This window comes from Barbus barbus (assembly GCF_936440315.1).
Source record: "Barbus barbus genome assembly, chromosome: 3".
NCBI classification, from domain to species: domain Eukaryota; kingdom Metazoa; phylum Chordata; class Actinopteri; order Cypriniformes; family Cyprinidae; genus Barbus; species Barbus barbus.
Genome location: NC_136731.1, coordinates 176,334 through 202,527, shown reverse-complemented (window position 1 = coordinate 202,527; position 26,194 = coordinate 176,334). Strand labels below are relative to the sequence as shown.

General features: G+C 39.2%; 1 protein-coding gene across 2 annotated transcripts; it reads right to left on the bottom strand.

The window, feature by feature from the left end:
* Positions 1-782: 782 nt before the first annotated feature.
* LOC306848879 (growth hormone receptor-like) lies at positions 783-25,717 on the bottom strand. Of its 2 annotated transcripts, none has more exons than XM_079383657.1 (9): positions 25,446-25,717; positions 15,179-15,279; positions 6,325-6,442; positions 5,961-6,130; positions 4,198-4,373; positions 3,944-4,097; positions 3,778-3,865; positions 3,051-3,123; positions 783-2,841 (listed from the first exon to the last, which is right to left on the bottom strand). In XM_079383657.1, exons 2-9 carry the CDS (start codon positions 15,273-15,275, stop codon positions 2,305-2,307), a joined length of 1,413 nt encoding a protein of 470 aa, XP_079239783.1. In that variant the 5' UTR covers positions 15,276-15,279; positions 25,446-25,717; the 3' UTR covers positions 783-2,304. The 2 variants fall into 2 exon arrangements, with proteins under 2 accessions (XP_079239783.1, XP_079239784.1); XM_079383658.1 differs by having other exon boundaries at positions 3,051-3,120; positions 25,446-25,706.
* Positions 25,718-26,194: the final 477 nt, after the last annotated feature.

Genomic DNA, 26,194 nt, shown 5'->3' with positions numbered 1-26,194 from the left:
TAAATGTTATATTTTTGAATATAGAGCCCACTGATTTAGTTTTATGCTTGAAAACATTTATTCATTAAATACATGAGAAAACACTCCTGTCATGATTTCTTTGTACCAGTGTTTTTGCTTAGTCTTATGTAACTTTATTGCTTTGAGTTTGATGAACCGTTTAAGTAGCCAAGTTGTTAAGACTTGTTAGCATAACATGTTTAAGTTCAGTTTACTCTAATAATGGACTGAGCCAACACTAAAAAGATCATTTAATTTAACTCGATGTAAATGAGTCATAGTACTCATATGTATTAGTTTTAAAACTTAAATGGTTTAAGGCAATCGGTTTCCTCAAACGGTTTGAGTTACTTGTTGGGTTTTACAGTGTAGGTATATTATTTTTGCTTTACACTACAGTAGGGAAATTACAATCATTATTATATATGTGTCCCTGCAGCACAAAAGCAGTCATCAGTTGCACAGGTATATTTGTAGCAATAGCTTTTTTTCACTACAGGAGGTCTTTATTCACCCCTGGAGTCATGTGAAACGTGTTTTTATGGAAGCATATGGGTAGCATGATTCATTTTGAAATGTAATATGCAAAATGGCAATGTTTTTATGTATTGAAATTAAACATTGCACATATGGTGTGGGGAAATGTAAATGCAAAATGAAAATTCAATTATATGATTTACATTTGCCATTTTCTACACTAGTTTTGATATAAAGTTACAAAAAGCACACTAAAATAATCTACTGCACAAAACAATGTTTTAGTTAGAATACATACTGCACTTCTGTGAAAACTGATTTATTTATTCCTCTATAAACCTCTCTTCAAATATATCAGAACTTCTCTAACGTGTTTCTATAATTGATCTGCAGGTAGAACATTTCTGAACATTTTAACCCTCAGGAGTTATAAGGCACAGACACGACACACACACACACACAAATAATCCATCAAGAGGACATGAACAAATAACAGTGCTTCAGTCTCTTTAACACACACACACACACACACACTCACACACACACACACAGACAGATTCTCGTTACAGTAACATTATCTCTCTATATAAGGAGCTTATAAGGGCCTCTTCATAGCCAAGAACAAACTCATAAAAATAAAACAGCCATTTTTTAACCATGAAGTGTTTTTCAAATCTTCAGTAGTGTTTTAAACATCAATCTTTATGAATGCAGTACAAAACAGAGTCATCTATGGTGAACGGAGCTGATGAATCTGCACAAACACGACTGAGAGTTTCTTGCGATTAAAACCCTGATTCGTCTGATTTGACCTTCGAGTAATAAACATTGCACAGACAAATTACACAAAACTGATCAAATAAAAGGCACACTTACAAACACAAAAACATTTTTGCTTAAATTAATCTGTCACTCAAACATTTGACGAGGTACAGACGAACGACTTTTAATGTTGTGTAAGATAATAGTAGTTCAACCTACTCCAACATATTGGGGTTTGTGTCCAATGCTTTAAACAGAAACTCCAGAGTTTACCACATTCAAAGTTTAATAAAATAAGCTGCTCAAAATGAGGGTGTTATGAACTATTGAGTTCAGCTCGTCGATGACTCAACGAGCAAACCATATACCCGTGTTACAACAGAGTTTCTTTAGAAATAATGTTCATCCTGACGGGACTCACATTTCTGCTTCGCTGCCACTGACAGCATTTGAAGTTCAGCACACTCGTCTCGTGACGCGCTCACAATGTGTCTTTGGTGGGCAATGTTTTGTATTCATGGGCTGGAAATGCTTCTAATCCCTAAGAATTACATCTAGACGTCTGACAGAAGGTGATTGGACAGAAGAATCGTCTTCAGTTCTCTCATCTGTCCATTGTTTCAAAAATATTCCTGCAGTATCTGATTTAAAAGAGAGACCGCAGCCCTGCGATCGCTTATATTAAAGCTCGAGTTCAGCGGTTCATGTGTGTGTGTGTGTGTGTGTGTGTGTGTGTGTTGCAGTGCAGTCTGTGAGTTTTGATGCAGTCTGTGCGGTTTGGTCTGAAATGACAATGACATGAACAATAATAATAATAATTATACTGGCATGTGTGTTTTCAGTATTCTGAACGATATTAGACACTCTTCTGTCTCTGTTGACACTTGCACTGTGAATCAGGCTCAGCTTGAACTGAAACACCAGTCACGTTTCCCATCAAGACAAACCAGCACAGACTGTGTGTGTGTGTGTGATCGTACATCGCATGTGTGTTATTAGATGCTTCTGCAGCTCCTGTCTGATGAATGAGTTAGCGAATGCATGCCAGCTTCGCTCGGGTCCGACTCAATCGTACTCAACAGCACCTCCATCTGCTTCTCCAGCAGCGCCGCCAACTGCTGCTTCGTCAACCGCTCTCTCTTTGAGCTGCAGGTAGGGCACCAGATGCAGCACGCCGACGGAGTTTAGAATCATGCTGTAGCCCATGCCTGGGACAGACGTGAGCTCTGGGTGGGTGGGGCCAGTGTCTGAAGGGGGTGTGTCTTCCTCACAGTAGGAGGCGGGGCCGGGGTCTGGATGGGGTGTGTCTTCCTCACAGTAGGGGGCGGGGCCACGGCAGTAAGGTGTAGGAGTGCAGCTGGTCTGAATAGACTGCTGTCCGTTGGGGCAGGTGACGTACTGCATGATTGGCGTGATCGGTGCAATTGGAGTGATTGGCGTAATCGGCACATCCTCCTGTATAACATCAGACTGGACGCTGCTGGCCGTTGCAGCCGGACTCATGTCCACGCTCACCTGGTACCACGTCTCCGTGCAGTGCTGCGGCGACTTGTAGCCATGAAAACTAGAGAAATGCCGATTGATCTCGTCAATCTTCCCCTTCTGTTGGAACAAGAGAACAGAAGCTGAAGCTTCAAATTAAGTTCCTCACACGGTTCCGAATGAATCATTCAACAATGCTGTGCTAGTTGTCGTGATGTTGCTATGCAGTCGCTAAGATATTTTCTGATCTGAGCTGTTTGGCTGATCTAAACGCTACTAATAACGCAAACAGTGTAACTAGTGTGTGAGATGTGACGGGACTCTCAGACCTTCAGCAGAGCGGGTTCAAGCCCTAGGATGCGCGGTTTGGGAACAGCTGGCAGGAGGAACGATGTAATCCTGCTGGAAGAACACAAGCTGTGAAAAACAAGACAAAGATACAATAACACACAGACACATTAGCTAAACGAGGACCTTCCATAGACTTGTAAATTGTATTTATAAACAGTACACTGACCCTTACTGTTTTTTTGCTATGTGAAAATCTTTATTTATAGCACATCCCAGTAGAGTATTTTCAGTATTTTTATTCTCTACCGCACATAGAAACCTTTTTGCATGTTAACCTTTTCAGCTAAAAATGATTTAGCATATTTATTAATACATTTTCCCACAGTGTAGGAGGAGGTCTTTTTTTTATTGTATCCTACATTTGGTCAGTTAAAAGAGTTTGCAAAAGTTTGAAAAATAGATCATATTTAAATATAAATAATTTCTTTACTAAAGACTAGTTTCTATTTTTATGTATTATGATTTTCCTGACATATTGGGTTTTTGTAATGTACTAGGTTTTTTTTTTAATATTTTGATACATGTTTATGCACCTTTTGTTACTCAAATCTAAGCGTAGTACCACATTCATGACTCTAGGTGTCTGAACTGAACTGTTCTCATGAGAGCTAATGATGCAGATCTACAGATCGACATGAATTACATCTGTGTGATTCATGTCGACAGTCCGTCAATACTGAGACCAGAGCTACAAGCTTCACTGACCTCTTGCCTTGTGGGATGTTCCCCAAACTGATGATGAGGAAGACCATGATGGCGATGCTGGTCACCAGGATCAAGGCCAACATCCAATCTGAGAGACAGACAGACACTTAGAGTCGTGACAGACGTGTTGATGCATACGTAAGTGTGTGTGAGAGAGAGAGAGTACCGGACAGAGCTCTGCCGTTGATGGTGACGATGATGGACTCGCTCCATGCACTCCAGAGTTTGTTGCTGGTGGAGCGGCAGCGCACACTGAACTCATACGATCCCACCGGCAGATTCAAAAACTCCACATGAGGCTCGCGCAAACGCTCCATTACCTTCAGACAAATAGACAACAAAATGTTTGTCTCCATTCCTGTCTCTTCTACAGTTATCATAACAATGGAGACATGATAGACAGACTCTCTGTGCCTGTACCCTCCAGTTGTCTGCCTGAGCGAGGTTTCTGTAGCGCAGCTCGTAGAGCATGACCAATCCCTCCTGTACTTGTGGCTCAATCGGATGCAACCAGGACACCAAAATGCTGTGGCCGACTTCACCGATGCTCTCGTTAAGCATGATGTATGTCAGGTTAAGGGGTGGGTCGGTCTCCACTGGGGACAAAAGCACACGAGACTCATTAACACACATGATGAAACATCAGCGCTGATGAACATCTCCAGCAAACCTCAGGAGAAACCTAGAACAGGAGAGTTCACGAAGACAAACTAAGCCGTGAAAGCCTGAACGTTTATAACCGTGTGGAGGCTGTTGAGGCTGTACGTAGGTTCAGTATTTGGACAGTATGAAGAGAGAGCAGCAGTTTGATGAAAAACTCTCGTAGTGGTAGTTATATGCTATGAAGTATATTTCGTCCAATAGTAATGTTCCAAAGATGTTAAAGGTTTTTCATGGAAATGTCAATGCCAATAAAAAAAAATATATATATTTTTAAGAGTGTAGGGCAAGATTAACATACAGTCTAATTAATGTACCGTATTGACCCGAATATAAGATGACCCGGATTATAAGACGACCCCCCTTTTTCAAGATGTACCTTTTGGAAAAGGCTTTTTGAAAACTAAATCTTGTGTTTTATTAAGAAAATGTTTTCTTAAATTATTTTCACACTCACACTCTCTTTGTTTAAATCTAGATGAAAGACACATCTCTTTAGCCAAGCATTCATGTAATGCACAATGTAATCTCTTACTGCAGTTATATCTGCTCAAATCCACATTATTATTCTTTAGCTTGGGTTGAACAAATCATTGTTGCTTGGATGGAACAGCAGCTACGCTAATTACATCTCTATTTGTTTCTCTGTTTCTGCCACGGTTAACTAGGAATTACACAAGCTTCAGTCTGGATCCAAACCTTAAATGATCTGAGATGACCAAACACCTGAGAAAAGATGATGCCAACCCCTCAGAGGATGCCAACCCTAAGACAACATACAGAATTACAAAATTTTGCCATTAGTTAAATATATTAAGTTTCTACAATATATAAATATATTGTAGAAACTTAATTTCCTGTAAAACTGCTTTGCAACGATTTATAGCTTAAAAAGCACTATACAAATAAACTCAAATTGAATTGAATATATATAAAAAAAACTATTTTAATTTTAGTTTTGAAAGTATGGTAAATACTGGTAAAATGTACCAACAATCACATTTGAAATATACACTTTTTGATATACCATAAAAATAACAGGTAGCCCATCTGAATTATATAACAATTAGGCTATCCATCTCATAGTAGCCTAGAAAAATGCCATTATCAGTAGAAGTGAAATCTTATTGTAGTTTATCAGATCTGGGTGGGCTATTGTCTTACGGTTTAAAATCACTTAAAGAGGAAGTTTGTTCCCATCAGGCTAACATGACAGTCACGACTCATGCCGCTGTAAGCTTTTCTTTTTCTTTTGTTTTCCCATCGTGATCTTTACAACACACATTACATTACATATTTCATGGCACACTCGTTTTACGTGTATTTGGCACCACCTATTGTTGTGGGTGTATTACTGACATGTCAAAGTCTAGGCCCTGAATATAAGACGACCGCGTTTTTCAGATGTAGTTCAAGAAAAAAACATTGTCTTATATTCGGGTCAATACGATATATAACTGTATATTAAACTGTACATGTGAATGGTTGAATGTCATTATTTAATATTTAGCATAAAGCATCACCTATATCAACCACGTCCAAGCAGTGTCTCTGAGAGGTGATGGGTCCCATGCGCGTGTGTGCGGTCACGTTCATGCAGTACATCTCCCAGATCTGAGTGTGTTTGGCATCAAAGAAGCAGCTGTTGAAGCCGCCTCTCACGTAATCGGGACACTCCCGAGGAGCATGCTCACTGCGGGGCAACATGACGTCTGTTCACTATTCACAGCACTCTCACAAGGATCATTTCATCATCTAATCACCAGCGGTATTTACACTCTACATAACAAACACTAATCTGGTGAAAATGACGATAAATCAAAGCGATTGAATATTAAACAGATGCATGAAAGGCACGCTGTAAAGTGCGTTTGGTTCATGTCTCACCCCATGGTGTACAGGAGCGTGTAGGTGACGTTGTCCTGATTGGCAACTGGACGCCACCAGCAGGTGAAGATCTCCATGTTGGGTGAGCGGCAGTGGTAAATATACGGCCTTTTGTCATCTGCAATGTAAGAAACAAAGACTGAAGATCTCAGAGAAGAAGTTGATTGCAGTGTAGCAGTGACAAATTACATGAAGCATCTACAGTTGGAGTCAGAATGAACATCGAACATCCTAAACTCAAACTATTTTTTTTTTCAGTCAAGGCACATTCAACTATAATTACATCTACATTAACGTTCACAGGAATCCATGATAACGTTACGTTTATTATTAGTTCACGCTGTCAATGTTTTTAATTGTTCATTAGCTGGAAAAAAAAAAGTGAAAAATATATTCCAATGATATTCTTTATCTGGTTGTTATCGTTATAGTTGTTGTGTGGACTGCTGTTCTTTTACAGTTAAAGAGATTATTAAAACTTTACACTTGTCCAAACTCTTGTCATCTCAAGACTGGACTCCTTCACTGGTGGTTAGTATTGGTTAGTATTAATTTTGTCAGCTATTTTCAAATTTTATTCTTAGTCCCGTGCTAAATGTCCTTGTTAGTTTTTATAATATTTCTGTCATGACAACTCTTGGAGGGATTGCATGGTAATGTACATGACAATGTTAATGTATCTAAAGATCTGCTACGCTGCTGCTGCGGCAGAGCAAGTACCGAGACTTGCTACTGCCAATACATCCACAACATGCTGCTATGAGCATGTAAGAAATACTGCTGCTGCAAATAAAACATGTATGCTATGGGGGTTATATCATATATGATTCACCTCATAGTAGATCTATACAGGTGGAGCTGGGGAAGCTGGAGGGTTTCTGAAGCGCGCTGCGAAACTGCTACAACAAGCACTAGTCATATATTTGAATGTTGTGCAGAGAACTCATTGGCTACCGATACAGGAGAGAACCAATCAGCTGTGCCATGTGATAATGATGTCATTAGGTCAGATTGAGATAGACCTATCGGAATGCGCCATCGAGAGTTTCATGCCAGAACTCTGAATTTAGTCAACCTAATCCTATTTAGTTTTAGTCGACTAAAAGTCTCAACATTTTAGTTTAGTTTTAGTCAAAGAAAATCTGAAGCATTTTAATCTAGTTTTAGTCTATGAAAACTTGACATTTTTGCAAAAAGATTATTATTAATTAACCGTACAGCAGTATTAATTTTGGCAGCCATTTTTTATTTAGTCTTAAGGTCATTGCACACAGAGTCCGAAATTTTCGTATGCATTTTTTTACATTCGTTATCCTAAAAATTTGTCACACACTGAAACCTTGCACACTGAGTCTAATGCGTATTAATTAATCCATTGTGAAATAATTCACAAAACAGTTCTAAATGGAGTCTTCAAGCAGTGAGAATGATTTTATTGTGCTCTCTCTTCTTAAAAGGAGAAAAAGAAAGGAAACATTGTGTCCATCCAATCCTGAGAAATAAAGAGGAAGGAGAGTTCCTATGGAGTCAAAACAATGCCTCATATATTTGCAAGAGAATTGAAGTATTGCAAAAGAAAATAAAAAAATAAAGTTTTGCAAACGAGTATTGAGAAAAAATAATGCGCTTTTTTAAACAAAAATAGAGAATCGCAAAAGAAAATGAAGTATTGTGATATAAAAAGAAGTTTTGCAAATAAAAATAAAGAATTGCAAAATATAAATGCAATGCATATTTTCCATGGCCATATCTACTAATTTATTTGCAATGCTGCTTTTTTATTGCGTTTCAGTCATTCGTGTACAACAGGCCTGGGCATGCCTCCCTGGAAGTGACGTCATCATTTTAATGCTATAAAAGTGTGCACGTTGAGAGAAATAAACAGCAGATGTTCATATTAACAACTTCTTTAACTTGAGCAAATGTTGTTAATACACATATACAGGTCCTTCTCAAAAAATTGGCATATTGTGATAAAGTTCATTATTTTCTGTAATGTACTGATAAACATTAGACTTTCATATATTTTAGATTCATTACAACACAACTGAAGTAGTTCAAGCCTTTTATTGTTTTAATATTGATGATTTTGGCATACAGCTCATGAAAACCAAACCAAAATTCCTATCTCAAAAAATTAGCATATTTCATCCGACCAATAAAAGAAAAGTGTTTTTAATACAAAAAAAGTCAACCTTCAAATAATTATGTTCAGTTATGCACTCAATACTTGGTCGGGAATCCTTTTGCAGAAATGACTGCTTCAATGCGGCGTGGCATGGAGGCAATCAGCCTGTGGCACTGCTGAGGTGTTATGGAGGCCCAGGATGCTTCGATAGCGGCCTTAAGCTCATCCAGAGTGTTGGGTCTTGCGTCTCTCAACTTTCTCTTCACAATATCCCACAGATTCTCTATGGGGTTCAGGTCAGGAGAGTTGGCAGGCCAATTGAGCACAGTAATACCATGGTCAGTAAACCATTTACCAGTGGTTTTGGCACTGTGAGCAGGTGCCAGGTCGTGCTGAAAAATGAAATCTTCATCTCCATAAAGCTTTTCAGCAGATGGAAGCATGAAGTGCTCCAAAATCTCCTGATAGCTAGCTGCATTGACCCTGCCCTTGATAAAACACAGTGGACCAACACCAGCATCACTGACTGTGGGTACTTGACACTGGACTTCAGGCATTTTGGCATTTCCCTCTCCCCAGTCTTCCTCCAGACTCTGGCACCTTGATTTCCGAATGACATGCAAAATTTGCTTTCATCCGAAAAAAGTACTTTGGACCACTGAGCAACAGTCCAGTGCTGCTTCTCTGTTCAAAAGTGGCTTGACCTGGGGAATGCGGCACCTGTAGCCCATTTCCTGCACACGCCTGTACACGGTGGCTCTGGATGTTTCTACTCCAGACTCAGTCCACTGCTTCCGCAGGTCCCCCAAGGTCTGGAATCGGTCCTTCTCCACAATCTTCCTCAGGGTCCGGTCACCTCTTCTCGTTGTGCTGCGTTTTCTGCCACACTTTTTCCTTCCCACAGACTTCCCACTGAGGTGCCTTGATACAGCACTCTGGGAACAGCCTATTCGTTCAGAAATGTCTTTCTGTGTCTTACCCTCTTGCTTGAGGGTGTCAATGATGGCCTTCTGGACAGCAGTCAGGTCGGCAGTCTTACCCATGATTGCGGTTTTGAGTAATGAACCAGGCTGGCAGTTTTTAAAAGCCTCAGGAATCTTTTGCAGGTGTTTAGAGTTCATTAGTTGATTCAGATGATTAGGTTAATAGCTCGTTTAGAGAACCTTTTCATGATATGCTAATGTTTTGAGATAGGAATTTTGGGTTTTCATGAGCTGTATGCCAAAATCATCAATATTAAAACAATAAAAGGCTTGAACTACTTCAGTTGTGTTGTAATGAATCTAAAATATATGAAAGTCTAATGTTTATCAGTACATTACAGAAAATAATGAACTTTATCACAATATGCTAATTTTTTGAAAAGGACCTGTACATTTGTTAATACAATGAAAACATGCATGTTTGTTTTAAAGCTAGTGAATAAAAGGAAACGATCCACCCGCATGCCTCTGCTCAATGACTGGATCAGTTGTGATCTGTGTCTGGGGCCGATGACGTCACTTCCAGGGAGGCATGCCCAGGCCTGTTGGACACGCCCCCATCCCTTGACTCCGCCCCCATGTCAAAACAGTGCCACAAAGCGAGACGCACAGAAACGTGAAGCGCAAAGTTAAAAAACGGTATCGCAAGCTCAAACTTGACTGAAATGCAATAAAAAAGTAGCATTGCAAATAAATTAGTAGATATAGCCATGGAAAATTTGTATTGCAAAATTATTGCTTTTGCACCGTTTCATTTATATTTTGCAATTCTTTATTTTTATTTGAAAAAAATTATTTTTATCTCACAATACTTCATTTTCTTTTGCAATTCTTTATTTTTGTTTACAAAAAGCACATTATTTTTTCTCAATACTTTCATTTTCGTTTGCAAAACTTTATTTCTTTAACAATACTTCAATTCTCTTGCAAATATTTGAGGCATTGTTTTGACTCCATAAGTTCCCCCTCCTTATTAAGGAGCAGCGGGATTATCAGGGGTGATTCAAAGTTTACTTCAGGATGTCAGTGGCTCAGTTTGATGCTTTACTAACGATACTAGAGCCACATATTAAAAAGAAGACCATCAATTTCTGTGAACTCGGTGTGCAAGGATCTTTACAGTGCTTTGTGCTCCGAGACAAAGTGGATAAACTTGACATTTGCCATTCTGGATTTTGGCTTTCACTTGTAGGGTGGCTCTGAATTGTCAAAATATCTCTCAAAATGCATGCTACAGATGCGAAAAAACGCAGAGAATCGAACCCAGTCCAAAAAAATTTATGATGGACAAAAGTTTCAGAGGCAGTGTGTAAACATGATTGACACAACATGAGGTTGTTTTTATTTTTTAATGTGCGAAAATTTCGGATGAGAATTTTGGACTCTATGCGCAATAACCTTAAGTCTTACTCAAATGCACATTTTAGCTATCTTATTTAGTCAACCTTGTCCTGTTTTTGTTTAGTCAAGTTTGACTAAATAAGATAGCTAAAATGTGCATTTGAGTAAGACTTAAGGTTATTGCGCATAGTGTCCAAAATTCTCATCCGAAATCCATTTAAAAAATGGATATTTGTGTTCTTGTCTTCTGATTGGTCAATCCAGTGATCTAATAACAGCACACCAGTGATTGTAGTGCAAGTCACTCATCAGTGCGACGCACACTACACAGCATACTTAACTTCATGTTACTGGATAGTGGGCGGAGCAGAGCTCAATGTGAGCTTGATTGACAGTTACATTAAAGTATCCTGCCTGAACATGCAACTCTCATAGATTTACATTACTATACTGTTCTGACCTGCTGAATTAAATGTGCTAATCAGATCAAACGTGTGCTCATCAACTCACTTATATAGCTACAAGTTTAGTTGCTGAGAGCAAAACACTAAACACTCCATTAGGCAGGTTTCTCTGCTGTGCCTTCAGTGTGTTTGAGATTAGGACATGTGTGCTCATGCTAGCAGCTACACATTCCTACAAAACACAGACACAGAGAGAGCGTTGTGACCGAGAAATAAAGGTTCAGCAAAGTTTGAAGAGTTCATACAGGATCATCTGAGAAGCCATTGCCGGCGATTTGATATCTCAGATATACTCACTGTCAATTTTCACAGTAAAAACATAATATGAAAACATTTAATACATAATGCAGAGACACCTGAGAATATAAATCTGAATTAATGTCACCCTTTAGAAGCCAGTGTAACGGAGGCCAGCTAGTAGGTGCTGTGCAGGTAAACCTCACTCCCCTGATCTCAAGAGATGCACTAGCGAATGTCGGTAGTGGCTGCAGTCTTTAGTCTCCTTGTTAGCGTGTCCGTCTCCCACGCCTGAGAACGGGGTTCAAGTCCCCGTGTGGGACCCATTACACCAGCAAGACTGAACATGAACACTGATACACACACACACATATACATTTATTGTTTTTCTATGTTTTCTCTGCTCTTCCTCTCCGGTCTCATGACCTTTCACATGACAAACATATCTGAACCAGCCTGCAATTTCACAGCCAAACAAGCTCTTCATGTCACACAAGCAGCAGAAAAACACGAACAACACCTACAGAAATACCACGACACGTCTTCACCTGAACGCGCGAGTCAACCAGGTAACTGCGTTTGGCATCGAGCCACATTTCATCACACAGCCTTCAAAACCCCAGACGAATCTGAGCAAAACTCTGACAGTTCATTTGGTTGGTAAGACTTTAGAATAGGGATCACATATTCACTATTCACTACTCACAATCTCCTAATTAGCCGCTTATTAATAGTTAATAAGGTAGTTATTCATTTAGTTCATATGGGGTAGGTTTAAGGGATCTAGAATATGGACATACAGAATAAGGCATTAATATGTGCTTTATAAGTACTGTGGCGGGAGGAGCAAACGACAAACACAGTGGGTGTGACGTCAGGCCTCGGAGAGGTTTTTATTAAACAATAATAGTGTCCAAGGGGAAAAAGTGTCCAAAATAAACAGGGGATCTGTTGTCCTCGTCGTGCTGCGGGGTACGTGAAGGAGGGAAGGGTCCAGGGAAGGGGCGGAGTCTGGTGGCCGCACACGCTCCCCTCTCGGATCCGAGAGCGAGTGGCGGCGGCGGCTTCCTCCAGCGGCTACGTCCAACTCCTTGGCCCCCGAAGCCTCTGGGGGATTAAATGGCTCGGCATCCTGGCCCGTCAGCCGTAACCGGTGCGGCAGTCTTCCTTCTCGACGCTCTCCCTTCCTGGACCCGCGAGGACACCAGCGTGCATGCACGGGGAAGAGACCGGTCTCCTGAGGAGAGGCGCGCTCGGCATTTAAACGGCGGCGGTGATGAGGCTCTATTCACATCAGGTGCGCCTCATCACACGCCGCCAGCCCCTCCTCTCTCACACACCCACTCCCGTCGGGAGCCTGGTGAAGGGTGGCGAATACGGGACGGGGTGGTGATGATGATAATGGGGGAGGCAGTCGACTCGTCACAGTACTAATAAACAGCCAATATGCTAGTAATATGCATGCTAGTTAATGGTGAGAGTTGGTCCTTAAAATAACGTGTTGCCAAGGTTTGTGCCAAGACTCGATTCTGGTATCTGTTAAACAAAACTTGTACTGAAAACGATGTAGGAGACACTGAAGCTTGTCATTGCTGCATCTACACACAGAACAATGATTGACACATTTCCAAACACTTGTCAGTCAGTCAGGTAGCCCCTCCCCAAATTCAGGTTAAGTCAGAAGTTCCACGTTCTGCTGTTTGGGAGGAGAGATACACAAAACAAAAACTGTTTTTGTAAAATGAAGTTCCAAACATGGGTCTTATCTGTCAATCATCATTACGAGCCTATATAAGCAGCAGTCATTGCGCCATTCAATTTAATTACTTATTTATTTCTATATGCACACACACACACATTTACATCTATTCATTTAGCTGACGCTTTTATCCAAAGCGACTTACAATTGCTATATATGTCAGAGGTCGCACGCCTCTGGAGCAACTAGGGGTTAAGTGTCTTGCTCAGGGACACATTGGTGTCTCACAGTGGATTCAAACCCGGGTCTCTCACACCAAAGGCATGTGTCTTATCCACTGCGCCATCACCACCCACCACACACTCGATGTGCTATGATTTAGCGGGTGAGTGAAGGACTCCGATCTAATGGTTTAGTGTTTACTAACCGCTTTATTTACTTACAACAGCCTGTCATCATATGTTGACGTCACACGTGAAAGATAAACCTGAGGAAAGCTGAAAACCAGAGCCCCATGAAATATGATCATAACTTATTTTTCACACTACTAGCAATTTCTTTCACACCAAGGCACAAATGATTGTAAACAAGTTTGTGAAGAACAGTGTTGGGAAGGTTACTTTGGAAATGTAATAGGTTACAGAGTGTAACTATTTCAATTGCTTAATGTAAATGATTACATTTGATTGCTTTTTAATTACTTTTCTAAATTTAAAATGAATAATTGAATAAATAATTTATTTAATTTAGTTCTAAACATTTTTTTCTCAGCGCCTGTAACAGATTACAGTTACATTTATTTTGTAATTAAATTACATATAACTAGTTACTCCCCAACACTGGCAAAGAAGGACTAAAATCATATTTTAAAAGTCTAAAGATGTTAACTAATTGATTTAGACCATGTATTTGTGCATCAGAGCTGATGTAAAGTCAGTCAGGGTCACACATCTGTGTCATTTTCCAGAAAAGAGATCGCCAGAGGGAATCCGTATGGAGCGATTTTTGTGGCAATATTCATCAAACTACTCCAGTGTTTTGCAAATAAACACAATCTGCTTTGCAAAGAAAAACTCGACTTTCAAACAAACTCAAAGTGATTTTCAAATACAAAACTCTATTTGAGAGAAAATGCAGAGGTATGGACAAATATATGTATTGTGTGTTACAACTGTGAGACTCATTTGCCTTTTTATGAGGAAACTTGGCTTGATTTTCTCACACGAGTGCGGGCAGATTTTCTCACAAATGCGACAGGCTGATTTTCTCACAAATGCGACAGGCTGATTTTCTCACAAATGCGACAGGCTGATTTTCTCACACGAGTGCAATTGAGCAACTTTCTTTTCCAAAAACAGCAGATGGCGCTGTTGGTCAATTTACGCTAGTCTCCCGAGACCTGAAACACCTCTTTACCTTTTCAGACCAATATGAGTGGGGAACAGGTGAGTTTCTGTCTCACTAGATCTATAATTAACCATTTAGATGTTTTCACAAAGCGACCCTACTACAGTGTCAGTGAAAATCACAACAAGTGCTGTAACGTTGTTAACATGATTGATTAGTTCAAAAATCAGGAGTGACATGGCTAAACATTTAACTAGGCAGTCTTTCCCTATAAAAACTGATCCATTCTCCGTACCTCTTATCCTCTGTTGGATCGCGGGATATAGAATATACACATATATATTGATACAATTGTACAACATTCAAAACAATGCAGGGGTATAACAATATATTGTGACACAATATATTGTAATACTAAAATGCAAATGTATAATGGATAGCGACAATATTGTGGCATCTAATAAATTCTATTAGAACTGTTTCTAATATTAAAATGTAGATTAGGATGTAAAATGTGCAATTTTAGACTTTTTATAGTACATCAACAAAGATTTGGTGCAATTATAATGCTTTTCATCCAGTGTGTGGAGTTCTGCAAACCCCACCCCGAACAGATAACTCATGTTTTCCACGATCACACATGTCCTTCACTCACCTTCCTTCAGGGCACCAGCAGCGGTGTGTGTAGATGACTGCAGCGCTACAGAGACCATCATCCAGTGGAGCGTCAGGAGCAGAAAGCACAGCATCATGTGTCTGCAACACAAACACACAGCACAGCTACCTCAGCAGATACACACACTTCACCGCATGAGCTGACAGTAAATAAACAGCATCATCCCTGACAGTTAGGGCTGGATTGGTAATCGGGCATACCGGGCATTTTCCTGCTGGGCCGACAGAATGTTTTTTTTGTTATTATTATTTGCCAAGGACAATCACGAAGAGACAGCGAGCAGCCAGTGGCCCATTGGTTTGTCTCCTGTACTGACAGCGTATACCACCCAATCACAATGCCAGTGCGCTATAGACAGAGCGATGAAGTATTCTGCTCCACCTAAAGAACACTTCACCACAACTTCTTCCTCGTTGGCTTTTCCCGGTGCGTGATGTGGGTCAAAGAGTCAGGCAGGAGAGCAGGAGAGCAGATGAATCGGTAAAGTGATTGATAGGGACTCGCAACGGAGGCAGGCATCTAACCTATCAGTGAGAGTAGAATACGCAAACACTTTTTAAGAAAACGTAAATTCATCCCCAGCAATTGTTTGGCCAAGTCAAGTCAAGTAGGCTATGTTCATGGAGGTTTCCATGGGCCATCTAGATTTAAATTAAAAAGACACGATATTGTCAAACCTGACGTTTTAGTGTTATCCAAAATGTGTTTGAACGGTAAGACTTTCAATGTTTTTAAAGAAGTCTCTTCTGCTCACCAAGCCTGCATTTATTTGATCCGAGATACAGCAAAAACAGTATTATTGTGAAATATTTTTACTATTTAAAATAACTGCTCTCTATTTGAATTTATTTTATACTGATCTGCTGTTCAAAAAACATTTATTATTATTATTATTATTAATATTATCAATAGTAATACTTAAAACAGTTGAGAACATTTTATTCAGGATTCTTTGGTGAATAGAAAAATCCAAAGATCAGTATTTATCTGAAATATAGTGTATGTAACACACTATACCATTCAAAAGCTTGGAGTCAGCATTTATAGAAATTAATACTTTTATTTAGCAAGGATGCTTTAAATCGATCAACAATGATGATAAAAACATTTATAATGTTACAAAAGATTTCTATTTCAGATAAATGAACTTTCTATTCATCAAAGAAACCTAAAATCAAATCTACTCAACATAACAATAATAAATGTTTTTTTGAGCAGCAAATCAGAATATTAGAATGATTTCTGAAGGATCATGTGACTGGAGCAATGATGCTGGTAATTCAGCTTTGAAATCACAGGAATAAATTACATTTTAAAATATATTCAAATAGAAAACAGTTATTTTAAATAGTAAAAATATTTCACAATATTACTGCTTTTGCTGTATTTTTTTTTTTTTTACTTTGGATCAAATAAATGCAAGCTTGGTGAGCAGTAGAGACTTTAAAAAACATAAAAAATCTTACTGTTCAAAATATTTTCACTGGTAGTGTAAATCATATATATATGTATAGAGAGAGAGAGAGAGAGAGAACCAAAATATGTCAGGGCTGATGCATATGCAGAACTTCAGAGGGCAGTTGTGGCCTATTGGATAGAGAGTTGGACTTGTAACCTGAAGGTCGTGGGTTTGAGTCTCAGGTCTGGCAGGGATTGTAGGTGGGGGGAGTGAATAAACAACACTCTCTCCACCCTCAATACCACGACTGAGGTGCCCTTGAGCAAGGCACCAGACCTCCAACTGCTCCCCGGGCGCCACAGCATAAATGGCTGCCCACTGCTCCGGGTGTGTGTTCACTACTGAGTGTACACTTGGATGGGTTAAATGCAGAGCACAAATTCAGAGTATGGGTCACATACTTGGCCACACACCTCTTTTTTTTTTTTTTTTTTATGTCTAAAAGCCCTGTGATCTGTTGACAAAGGCTGATGGGAACTGGAAATACTGGAACTGCCACACAGACTCATAGTGAGAGTAAAGCTTAACTTTTAAATGATGATGAAACCTCATGAGAAAATACTTTTATAAAATTGAATGCATGATTTCAGTGTTTGCTCATCATGGATGTGAAATCACACACACAGCAGAGAATAAAGCACTTTTATCAGAGTTTGATGATAAATTCTCACTTTAATTTAGCAGGTAAATCTAAATAGTCAACACTGCAAAACTTTCCCAAACTGTCTTTATACTTCGTTATTGATAATGTTTCCATTGCAAACCACCCAAAGGTTGAAAAAAGCAAGCTGAGCATTAACACTTGCTCTAACCTCCAAAACCTTGCTAATTAATAAAAAGCTCCATGAATTCAATATTCAGTCGCTCTCAACAGAGCATTTCACAGAGGATCGTTCACTCAGAAATGACAGTTCTGTCAGCATTTACTCGCCCTCATGTCCTCATTGCCTTGTTCTGCATGACTGTCTGAAGTCGTACAAGTTTGCAAAGAGATTCTCTCTCTCTCTCTCTGCATTATCAACGGCTCAAGCCTCCGTTACTAGGTTTAAAATAGAATGATGGAATTTTGGAATTAGCAACAGAGGCATTGTGGAAGAAATGAATCCTACTCACAACAGCGTTTTAAGTAGAAAAACCGGACAAATGCCTTGAAATGTATAAACTGATCGATGTCTTGAGGTGTGGTAAGCGGAATAATACTGGTTTGATTTCAGAAAACCTGCATGAAATAACTAAAGCGATATTTGACTATTAGTTAAGCAAATAACACACAGTTGACATTAGAGGCGAAGTTATTACGTTTTGATGATGAAGAACAAACATGATGAAACATGAGTTAAGAGAACATTAAAGACTCTTTCAAGCACCTCAGATCATGCTGACTGAAGAAACCCAGGATATTCACATGGTTAAGAAACTGGGTGAGTGACAGTAATCGCAGTTAATCTCTACACCGTTTCCTCAAACAAACAACGTTTGATCTAATTGTGTTGCACAAAAGCAGAGTGATGACATTGCTACATCCCTAGGATGTATGTATTTAAAAATTCATTGTTGAACTGTGTTTTCCAGCCCCTTTGGGTGTGGTTATGTTTCCCCTGTGTGCTCTCTCTGTCTCTCTCTCTTACTCTCTGTCTCTCTCAATTCAATTCAATATGTGCTTTATTGGCGAAACTCTCTGTCTCTCTCTCTGTCTCTCTCTCTCTCTCTGTCTCTCTCTCTCTGCTTGCTTGGCAGTTGCAAATTTCCCACAGGTGGTGATCATCAGAGTGTGCTGCTACAAAAGAGCAGACTGAACACTGCTGGGAGAGGTTCACTTCTTCTCTGCCCCAGACTTGTGTTGGGTGTTGTCTAAATCTTTGTCTGTTGAGTGTGGTGTAAACTTTGAACATTTGTCCTTTTGAGTAGCTTTTGATTGTTACAAGTATATTCCTGGGGTGTATTCCAGAAAGCAGGTTATGTGACGTACCCGGGTAAGTTTGAGGATAAGCAAGCTGATAAACTCGGCTTTCGGTTCCAATATCGGAGGTTACTTTTAGGGTATGTAAGTAACCATAGTAACTTGCTTTCTGAAGATAAGCTGCTCCGGAGTAGGTTATGTTCAGGGTTAGTTCACTTCAATGCTAACAGTGTATGCATGACATACTGAGCAGCATTCAGTGGGCCTGACAGATAGCGCACAACATTATATAATATAGCTATATATATATATATATATATATATATATATATATATATATATATATATATATATATATGTATGTATATGCGCTTTTTCTTAGTGTCCGTTTCCATAGTGACCATAGTGCTTTGTCGCTCTGTTGAGAATGTCTTGAGTCTTAACCAGGAACATACTCTGTGTTGAATGAACTTACTCCCGGACGCGTTTTTGGAACCACATACCTCGAGTAAGCAAGGTTTGGGGTTAATCAACCTGAAGTTCAGGGTTTAGCTGAAGGTAAGTTAACCGTGCTTTCTGGAATACACCCCTGTTGTTTAGCAGTGCTGGGCTGATACTAGACAGGTAGTGTGTCTACCTTTACTTCAGGGGTATGTTCCAGAAAGCACGGTTAATTTACCTTCAGCTAAACCCTGAACTTTGGGTTGATTTAACCTCTTCTCCAAAGCAGCGCAACATGGCCCCGTCCTGTGTTGCATGTTCCCGGGGACGGGGTTTATGTAAATTTCTGGATTTGTGATGTCACAAACCCAGGAAGTAACTCATTGTAGTCCATACCAGCCATAATTGTAGCCATTAAACTGCCATAATTTTAAAAGACAATATCTCCGTTTGCATTGAACTTTCAGTCTCGTAACTTTGCAGATATTGTTTATGCTTAAACAGCAACATTACACACTAACCAAAGTTGAAAAAAGTTAAATCACAATCAACCACCCCTCACAATGTCACAAGAGTGACATTACTACCTTCTTGTGAATTTCTCTCAAATTGTGGAGCAGTAATATTCTGAGTTGACAAATTTCTGTTTACGATACTTTTTCTCCACTTTGATCTTTTTTTAAACTCAGTCATGAAACAGATCACTCATGTCTTCTTCATGTTCCTGTGTAGCTTCACTTTGATCATATCTGCAAACTCACTCTAGCTGCTTTCATTTCTTAAGCTTCTCCAAATTTCATCATAGCCTCTTCTTCACAGCGTTTCTTCAAATTGCCAGTCCTGTTCCCTTAAAACTTCCAAAGTAGCTTCATTAGTAGTAACCTCAGCAGTGACTACAGAAAGAATTGAACACTTAGATGAAGCTCTTGACTTACTTTGAGACTGTGTAGGAGTCTTAGAGATCCCTGTGTTCACACTGGACTTGTCGATGTGGTGTCCTTTCCTTTCCATGAATGGTAAATCTCACCTTCTTTATTCCCCTCTAGACTACTCTTTGCCAGCTCCACCATTTTTCATGTGACTGCTTCACAGATGTTTACTCTACGATGTGTGTCATGGTCAGGAATTTGGTGCATTCCTGACCATGACACACGTCTTCATACATGTTGCCTAAACCTGCAGAGGCTTTCGTCAATCTTGCATAACCTATTGCAACAAATCATTAGAGGAGAATTCAGCCAACAATCGTTTACCTTCTTAAATCGTTTACCACTTCCACTTCTCATATCTTGCTCCGAGTCGTTGTTCACATCTTTTCACTTTCTTATCATTCAGTTTTGAGTCCTCTGGATTCTCCGTGGCTCATCTTAAGATGCCTCAGCAGCTACTGCTGCCTTACTCGTCACTGAAGGCTTTATATGCATGCTAGCCCACTTTAAATTTCAGTGACAATAAGCTATAATTCCATAAGTTATTCCTTAAGCCTTAACATTAAATAATTACAGTTTAGGGCAATATACGTTTGAAAGGCACTTATGTAAAAATCATAACTTTTTAAAATATGCGTTCACTCTTAGCTTCTTAATATACATACCCACCCAGACCAATAATGAATCACAATCAGCATATACATGATACGGCATATCTTTGAAAGTCACATTAAACAATACTCAATGACAGAACCTGTCTTGTAGCTGGTCTTGACTCTTGTGCTGCTCCTTAACTTGTGTCTCTGTTTTGAACCATCCATGGCCTTTCCTTCTTAAAGGTGCCATGGAATGCATTGATACATGTTCTCTGGTATCTACATAGAAGGTTTGTGGTTTAGGTAATGAATGAATGATGCATTTATATATATATAGGTAAGGGCAACAAATCTCCAGAAACCATTTTACATGTCCATTTACAACCCTAGGATTTGACTCTACAATGTAATGGTCTGTTATTGGCTTATTTGGAAGGGTCCTGAATAATAATCACAGTGCTGCTCAATGTTTAGCTCTTCTCTGATTGGCTGTTTCACAGTGCAGCTCATTTCACAGCAAGAAGGTAACAGGGAGGAAAATATATATTTAAATGCTTTCTCTCGCAGTTATATCGTCGGGTAATTATACTGTATATAAAATGCGGGCATGAGGGAGCCGCTATTAATATGCGAGGCATTGAAACTGCTTTTGAACGATCAGTTGACCGCGTTATAGTTTCACTTTCAAGATACGCAATTGCACGAACTGTGTTTATACCATGGAGCAGCAGTACTTACCACACATTTCACAAGATCAGATGCTTGTCAGTGGTGCTCAGGATCTGTTAATCATCCTCATCTCTCCTCACTCTGTTTATGTGGTAAGTGAAGTCTTATGTACTGTAATGTAACAGGCTACAGCTAGCAAGGAGCTAACCATGTCCCTTTAGTGGCTCGCGTTATTTGCTTTCCGTGCCTTTCTGAATTCAGACGCCAACCCATCCCTGCACAGCCTGGAACATGACATTTATTTCCATGATCTGCCATTTTCACTGTTGTCCTCGCTTGTTTCTTCACAATACCTGCAGAACGTCTGATGGTTCAGCTGGCGGCTGGCCTAGAACATGGGCGGGTTTATGCAAATGTTAGGGTCGTAGTGATTCTGCCTGTTGTGTAACAGTCGGTGTTATGTTCTGATTCGCCTCTATTTCAGTGGTCTTTTTTAATCACAAGATTTACATAAGGAGGAATCTATGGTGTTTGAGGCTCACGGTATGTCATTTCCATGTACAGAACTCTTATTATTTAATTATGCCAAGGTAAATACAGTTTTCCATAACTGTTGGCCGGATGGTCCTTCCTTTTCTGATCGTGATGAGTAGCGGATTCTTACTGTCACTCCCTCCAGTTACACGCTAGAAAGACTTGATTTCACTGATGTTAGGGATGCACCCATACGGTACTGTTATCGGGCCGAAACTGTGCTTCTGTACTATGACTGAATCACTGTGCAACTGTGTGTCTGTTTATGACTCCCAGTAAAAACATCATAATTGGTTATGACTTATGACCATGTTTAGAAACGCACTACACTACATCCACGGAGCTTGAGTATTCTTTAAACTTTAGCAGTGGATAGGTACTCTAAGTGTAAAAAAGGTGTAGATAAACACATAGCAACACATTGCATCTGTAAATGGCAAGATGCTGTTCACGAACGATATGATCTGCTGGTAGAAGTAACGGTAAGATATCTGAGCAGTCAGTGGGTGGAGTCAGTCAATCCATGGGAGGAGTCAGCCGATGTGTGGAGTCAGTCAGTGGGTGTGGTCAAACACTAGGAGGAGTCAGTCAGCATTGCATATTATGAATATTGTTGGCTCTTTGACAAATTGCTTTTGTTCCTCTTTTGTATGTTGCTTTTTAAGCATCTGCTAGATACATGTAAATGTAAGTGAATTTGGCTTGCATAACAGGGTTTGACCCTGCCACTCTAATCTCTATAAACAAGTGGAGTGTGAGGAGACGAGCGCCACTGATCCATGCTTTCCTTGATTTGAAAAAGCTCAGAAATTGTGGTTACAGCCATTAAATACGGAGAGAATCTCTGCTCATCATCAGTCCTCTACTGACACACCACATCACTAACCTAACAGCACGTCTGGGCTCTCACTGCAGCGACCAAACCAAGCATGCATCACAGTTTTCAGACGGTCAGATTTTGTAAAGATTCTTTATCACAGACAAGTTTGTACAACCGTCACACGCTGATGACAAGAACACAGGCAGCTATCATTGAACCAGATCTTCAGACGGAGCGACAGAATGAGTAAATAAGACAGACAGAGGCTGTGAACAGAAGTGATAATAGTGTGGACTTCAGCGTGGATTCAAAAAGCTTTAGAACCGCATATGTGTGTGTGAGAGCAAATGAGTCATTTACAGCTCCATATCTCTGAATGTGCTTCACACTGATTCAGGTAATGCTGGACGTGAACACTAAAGCCGCTTCTGATCTACTTTGCACCTACTGTCTGTGGCTTTGGGTTACTGGAGCAACATCTGACACGGCAATCTGCTGCTTCATTCAGGATCAAATGTCCTGTGGTGTGACAGGTGCTAATTACAACCTGTGAACGTGAGAAAAACACCCGACCGGATGCATCTGACACGTGAAAACATCTAGATGCTGAAGATCACAGGAGCCACATCTCTGACTGAATTTCTGACTGCTCATGTTGTTTGATTAAAGTGACCTGAGGGGGATTTTTAACGTGAGAACGCGCCCAGTGACTTGAAGCTGAAAACAAAACACTGATGGAATGAAGCTTTAGAGTCTCAACAAGTGGAGCAGAGCACAGAGTGTGAATATTTGCATGGGTGAATCTCACAAAAACAGGATTAAGTCACCCCAATAATAAAAAAAACTACCTAATTAATTAATTACAAAATGCATGTTGTGTAATTATCAGGAAGCCGATTTTTAAGGCCTGAGTGCCATGGTAGTTAAACACATTTTACATAAAATTCTCATTGCTGTAATGTGTGAATGATTTCCTTGAATGATTTTCTCATTTGGCCTTTTATTTTTATTTTTTTATTATTTTGCACATTTCAGTAATAAGAATGTATACGGGTGTTTAATTAAAAAGTAAATAATGCTTTTAAAAGTTTCATTAAGGCACACTTAATCGGTTATTTTCGTACCTTTATTGTGAGCTGGATGTGACGTTTTCGTGAGATTCACACCGACTGACCAGCAGGCTCGTTTCCAAATGCCATATGCATGCAGAAACTAAAAACACAACTGTAAATAATTTAGTCTGACAGTTTTCCAGCTCAAGGCTCACGTAACGGCAGAAGAAGGATGAAAGAGCAATAAGTATGTGTCTTTCTCTCTTTGGCTCACAAATGGAGCCTGATGTTCTTGAAAGCAACTATCTGGAAAATCAACTCATTGTCTTATGATCCACACCATCAGCAAGTAACACATTTGATGATAAACATCCTGCATGACGAATGAACAAGATTAGGTTTCATAATGTAAATGTGAGAATTATGTATCATCTGAATAAATAATCTTTCCATTGATGTATGGTTTGTTATGATAGGACAATATTTGTCTGAGATACAACTATTAGAAAATCTGGAATCTGAGGGAGCAAAAAAATCTAAATATTGAGAAAATCTCCTTTAAAGTTGTTCAAATGAAGTTCTTAGCAATGCATATTACTAATCAAAAATTAAGTTTTGATATATTTACGGTAGGAAATGTACTAAATATCTTCATGGAACATGATCTTAATATCCTAATGATTTCTGGTATAAAAGAGAAATGTATAATTTTGATCCATACAATGTATTGTTGGCTATTGCTACAAATATACCTGTGTTACTGATGACTGCTTCTGTGCTGCAGGGACACATTTATTATTTTCTTAATGTCATGTCAGCAGCAGGGTTATCTTCAAGGTGAAAACAAATGAAATAATACCTTTAACATAGACACAAGAATAAATTCTAAAACAAACAGTTAACAAAACGTGCCTATTTACGTGAAGGACTCTGCAGTGAAGTCCAGTAAAATGTGTTTAATAGCAATATATATAAACTGTGTGTGTATATATATATATATATATATATATATATATAAAGATTTGTAGAATATTCCAATAGCTACTGTTTTTTTTAAAGGGTAGACTTAGTCAATATCTGTTGTCTTTCTATGATTCAAGTTTTATTGAAACAGTTTTATCTTAGTCTGTTTTTGCTTCATAATGTGTTATATACTGTATGTCCCTGGAGCACAAAAGCAGTCATGAGTAGCACAGGTATATTTATAGCAATAGACAACAATACATTGTATGGATCAAAATTATACATTTCTCTTTTATGACAAAAATCATTAGGATATTAAGATCATGTTCCATGAAGATATTTAGTAAATGTCCTACTGTAAATATATCAAAACTTCATTTTTGATTAGTAATATGCATTACTAAGAACTTCATTTGAACAACTTTAAAGGAGATTTTCTCAATATTTAGATTTTTTTGCACCCTCAGATTTTCAAATAGTTGTATCGCAGCCAAATATTGTCTCATCCTAACAAACCATACATCAATGGAAAGACTGGTTTTGTGCTCCAGGGTCACATATGTGACGCACAAAAAAACTCAAACTGGGCGACATCCATCAGCCATATTAACACATGATATTAAAGATATAATGAGATGCTGTCAAGATATATTAGGTGTTTTATGTGCAAACAGGATCCATGACAGTGACAGATATGTTTGTTTTCAAGTACTTATACTTCAGTAAATTTACAGCAATTTACAATAAAGAAACACTAGCTGTTTGTCACAGAGCCAGCTATATTCAGAGAAGGTAATGGCAGGTTTATTAGAACGCTAGATTAGGAAGCAAGCCATAGCAGGAGAAATGCAGAAACTTTATGTAGAAAAGAAGCTTAACAGACCTTTAAGATCAGCAGGATTGAGTCCGATAAAAACCCAGAGTTCCCTTCAAGCGCTTCAGACAGAGTCCATGTTCAGTTCTCATGCCACCTGCCGCTTCAGCACAAACACACTTAACAGCTGAAGATCTCTACCTTGCTGAACCCGACTCGTCTCTTTCTCTTTCAGACGGCTCTCTGAAGGGACAAAGGTCTTGCTGCTTGTTCACTCTTCAGTCAGATGCAGTAAGATGTGTGTCTCGCACACACCTCATGAAGTAATGTGCTGCTTGTGTGTTCTTACAGATGAGATAATGGATCAATCCTGATACAGCATATCACATGACAACCGCTTACAAACAGTTCTGGAAACTCAGCACGTCCCTGTGAATGAGACTTAAAACCTGCCAAACCAGATTCACTCACACACGTCAGCACAAATTAATCACTCGATATTACACAAATTTGACAAAGCTCACCGCACATCTGTTTGTATTGTTTTATTTGTTGCATGATGATGTTCGTACAACTAAAGGTTATTTATGCAGAGATGTTTGTCCTGACAGAAGCTGAATAGAGCAGAAGTGCAACCATCACTGCAAACGCAGCAGGATTTGTCTTTATAAATCTCACAGAACAGCCATTTTAATGTGAAAATAGCCCAGTGTTCACTGTGTGTTATGATGAAGCTCTATGTAGGGTTCATCTGTCACATCTGTGTGTGAACAATGAGCCATTAAAGGTGATTTTACTCAGACTGGCTGAAAAATCAC

Excerpts from the sequence above, each read along its gene's own strand:
- LOC306848879 (XM_079383657.1), bottom strand. The coding sequence starts at position 15,275 with ATGATGCTGTGCTTTCTGCTCCTGACGCTCCACTGGATGATGGTCTCT. Across the intron at positions 3,866-3,943 it reads CAACGGCAGAGCTCTGTCCG|ATTGGATGTTGGCCTTGATC; the intron begins GTACTCTCTCTC and ends TCTGTCTCTCAG. Across the intron at positions 2,842-3,050 it reads TTGAACCCGCTCTGCTGAAG|AAGGGGAAGATTGACGAGAT; the intron begins GTCTGAGAGTCC and ends TTGTTCCAACAG.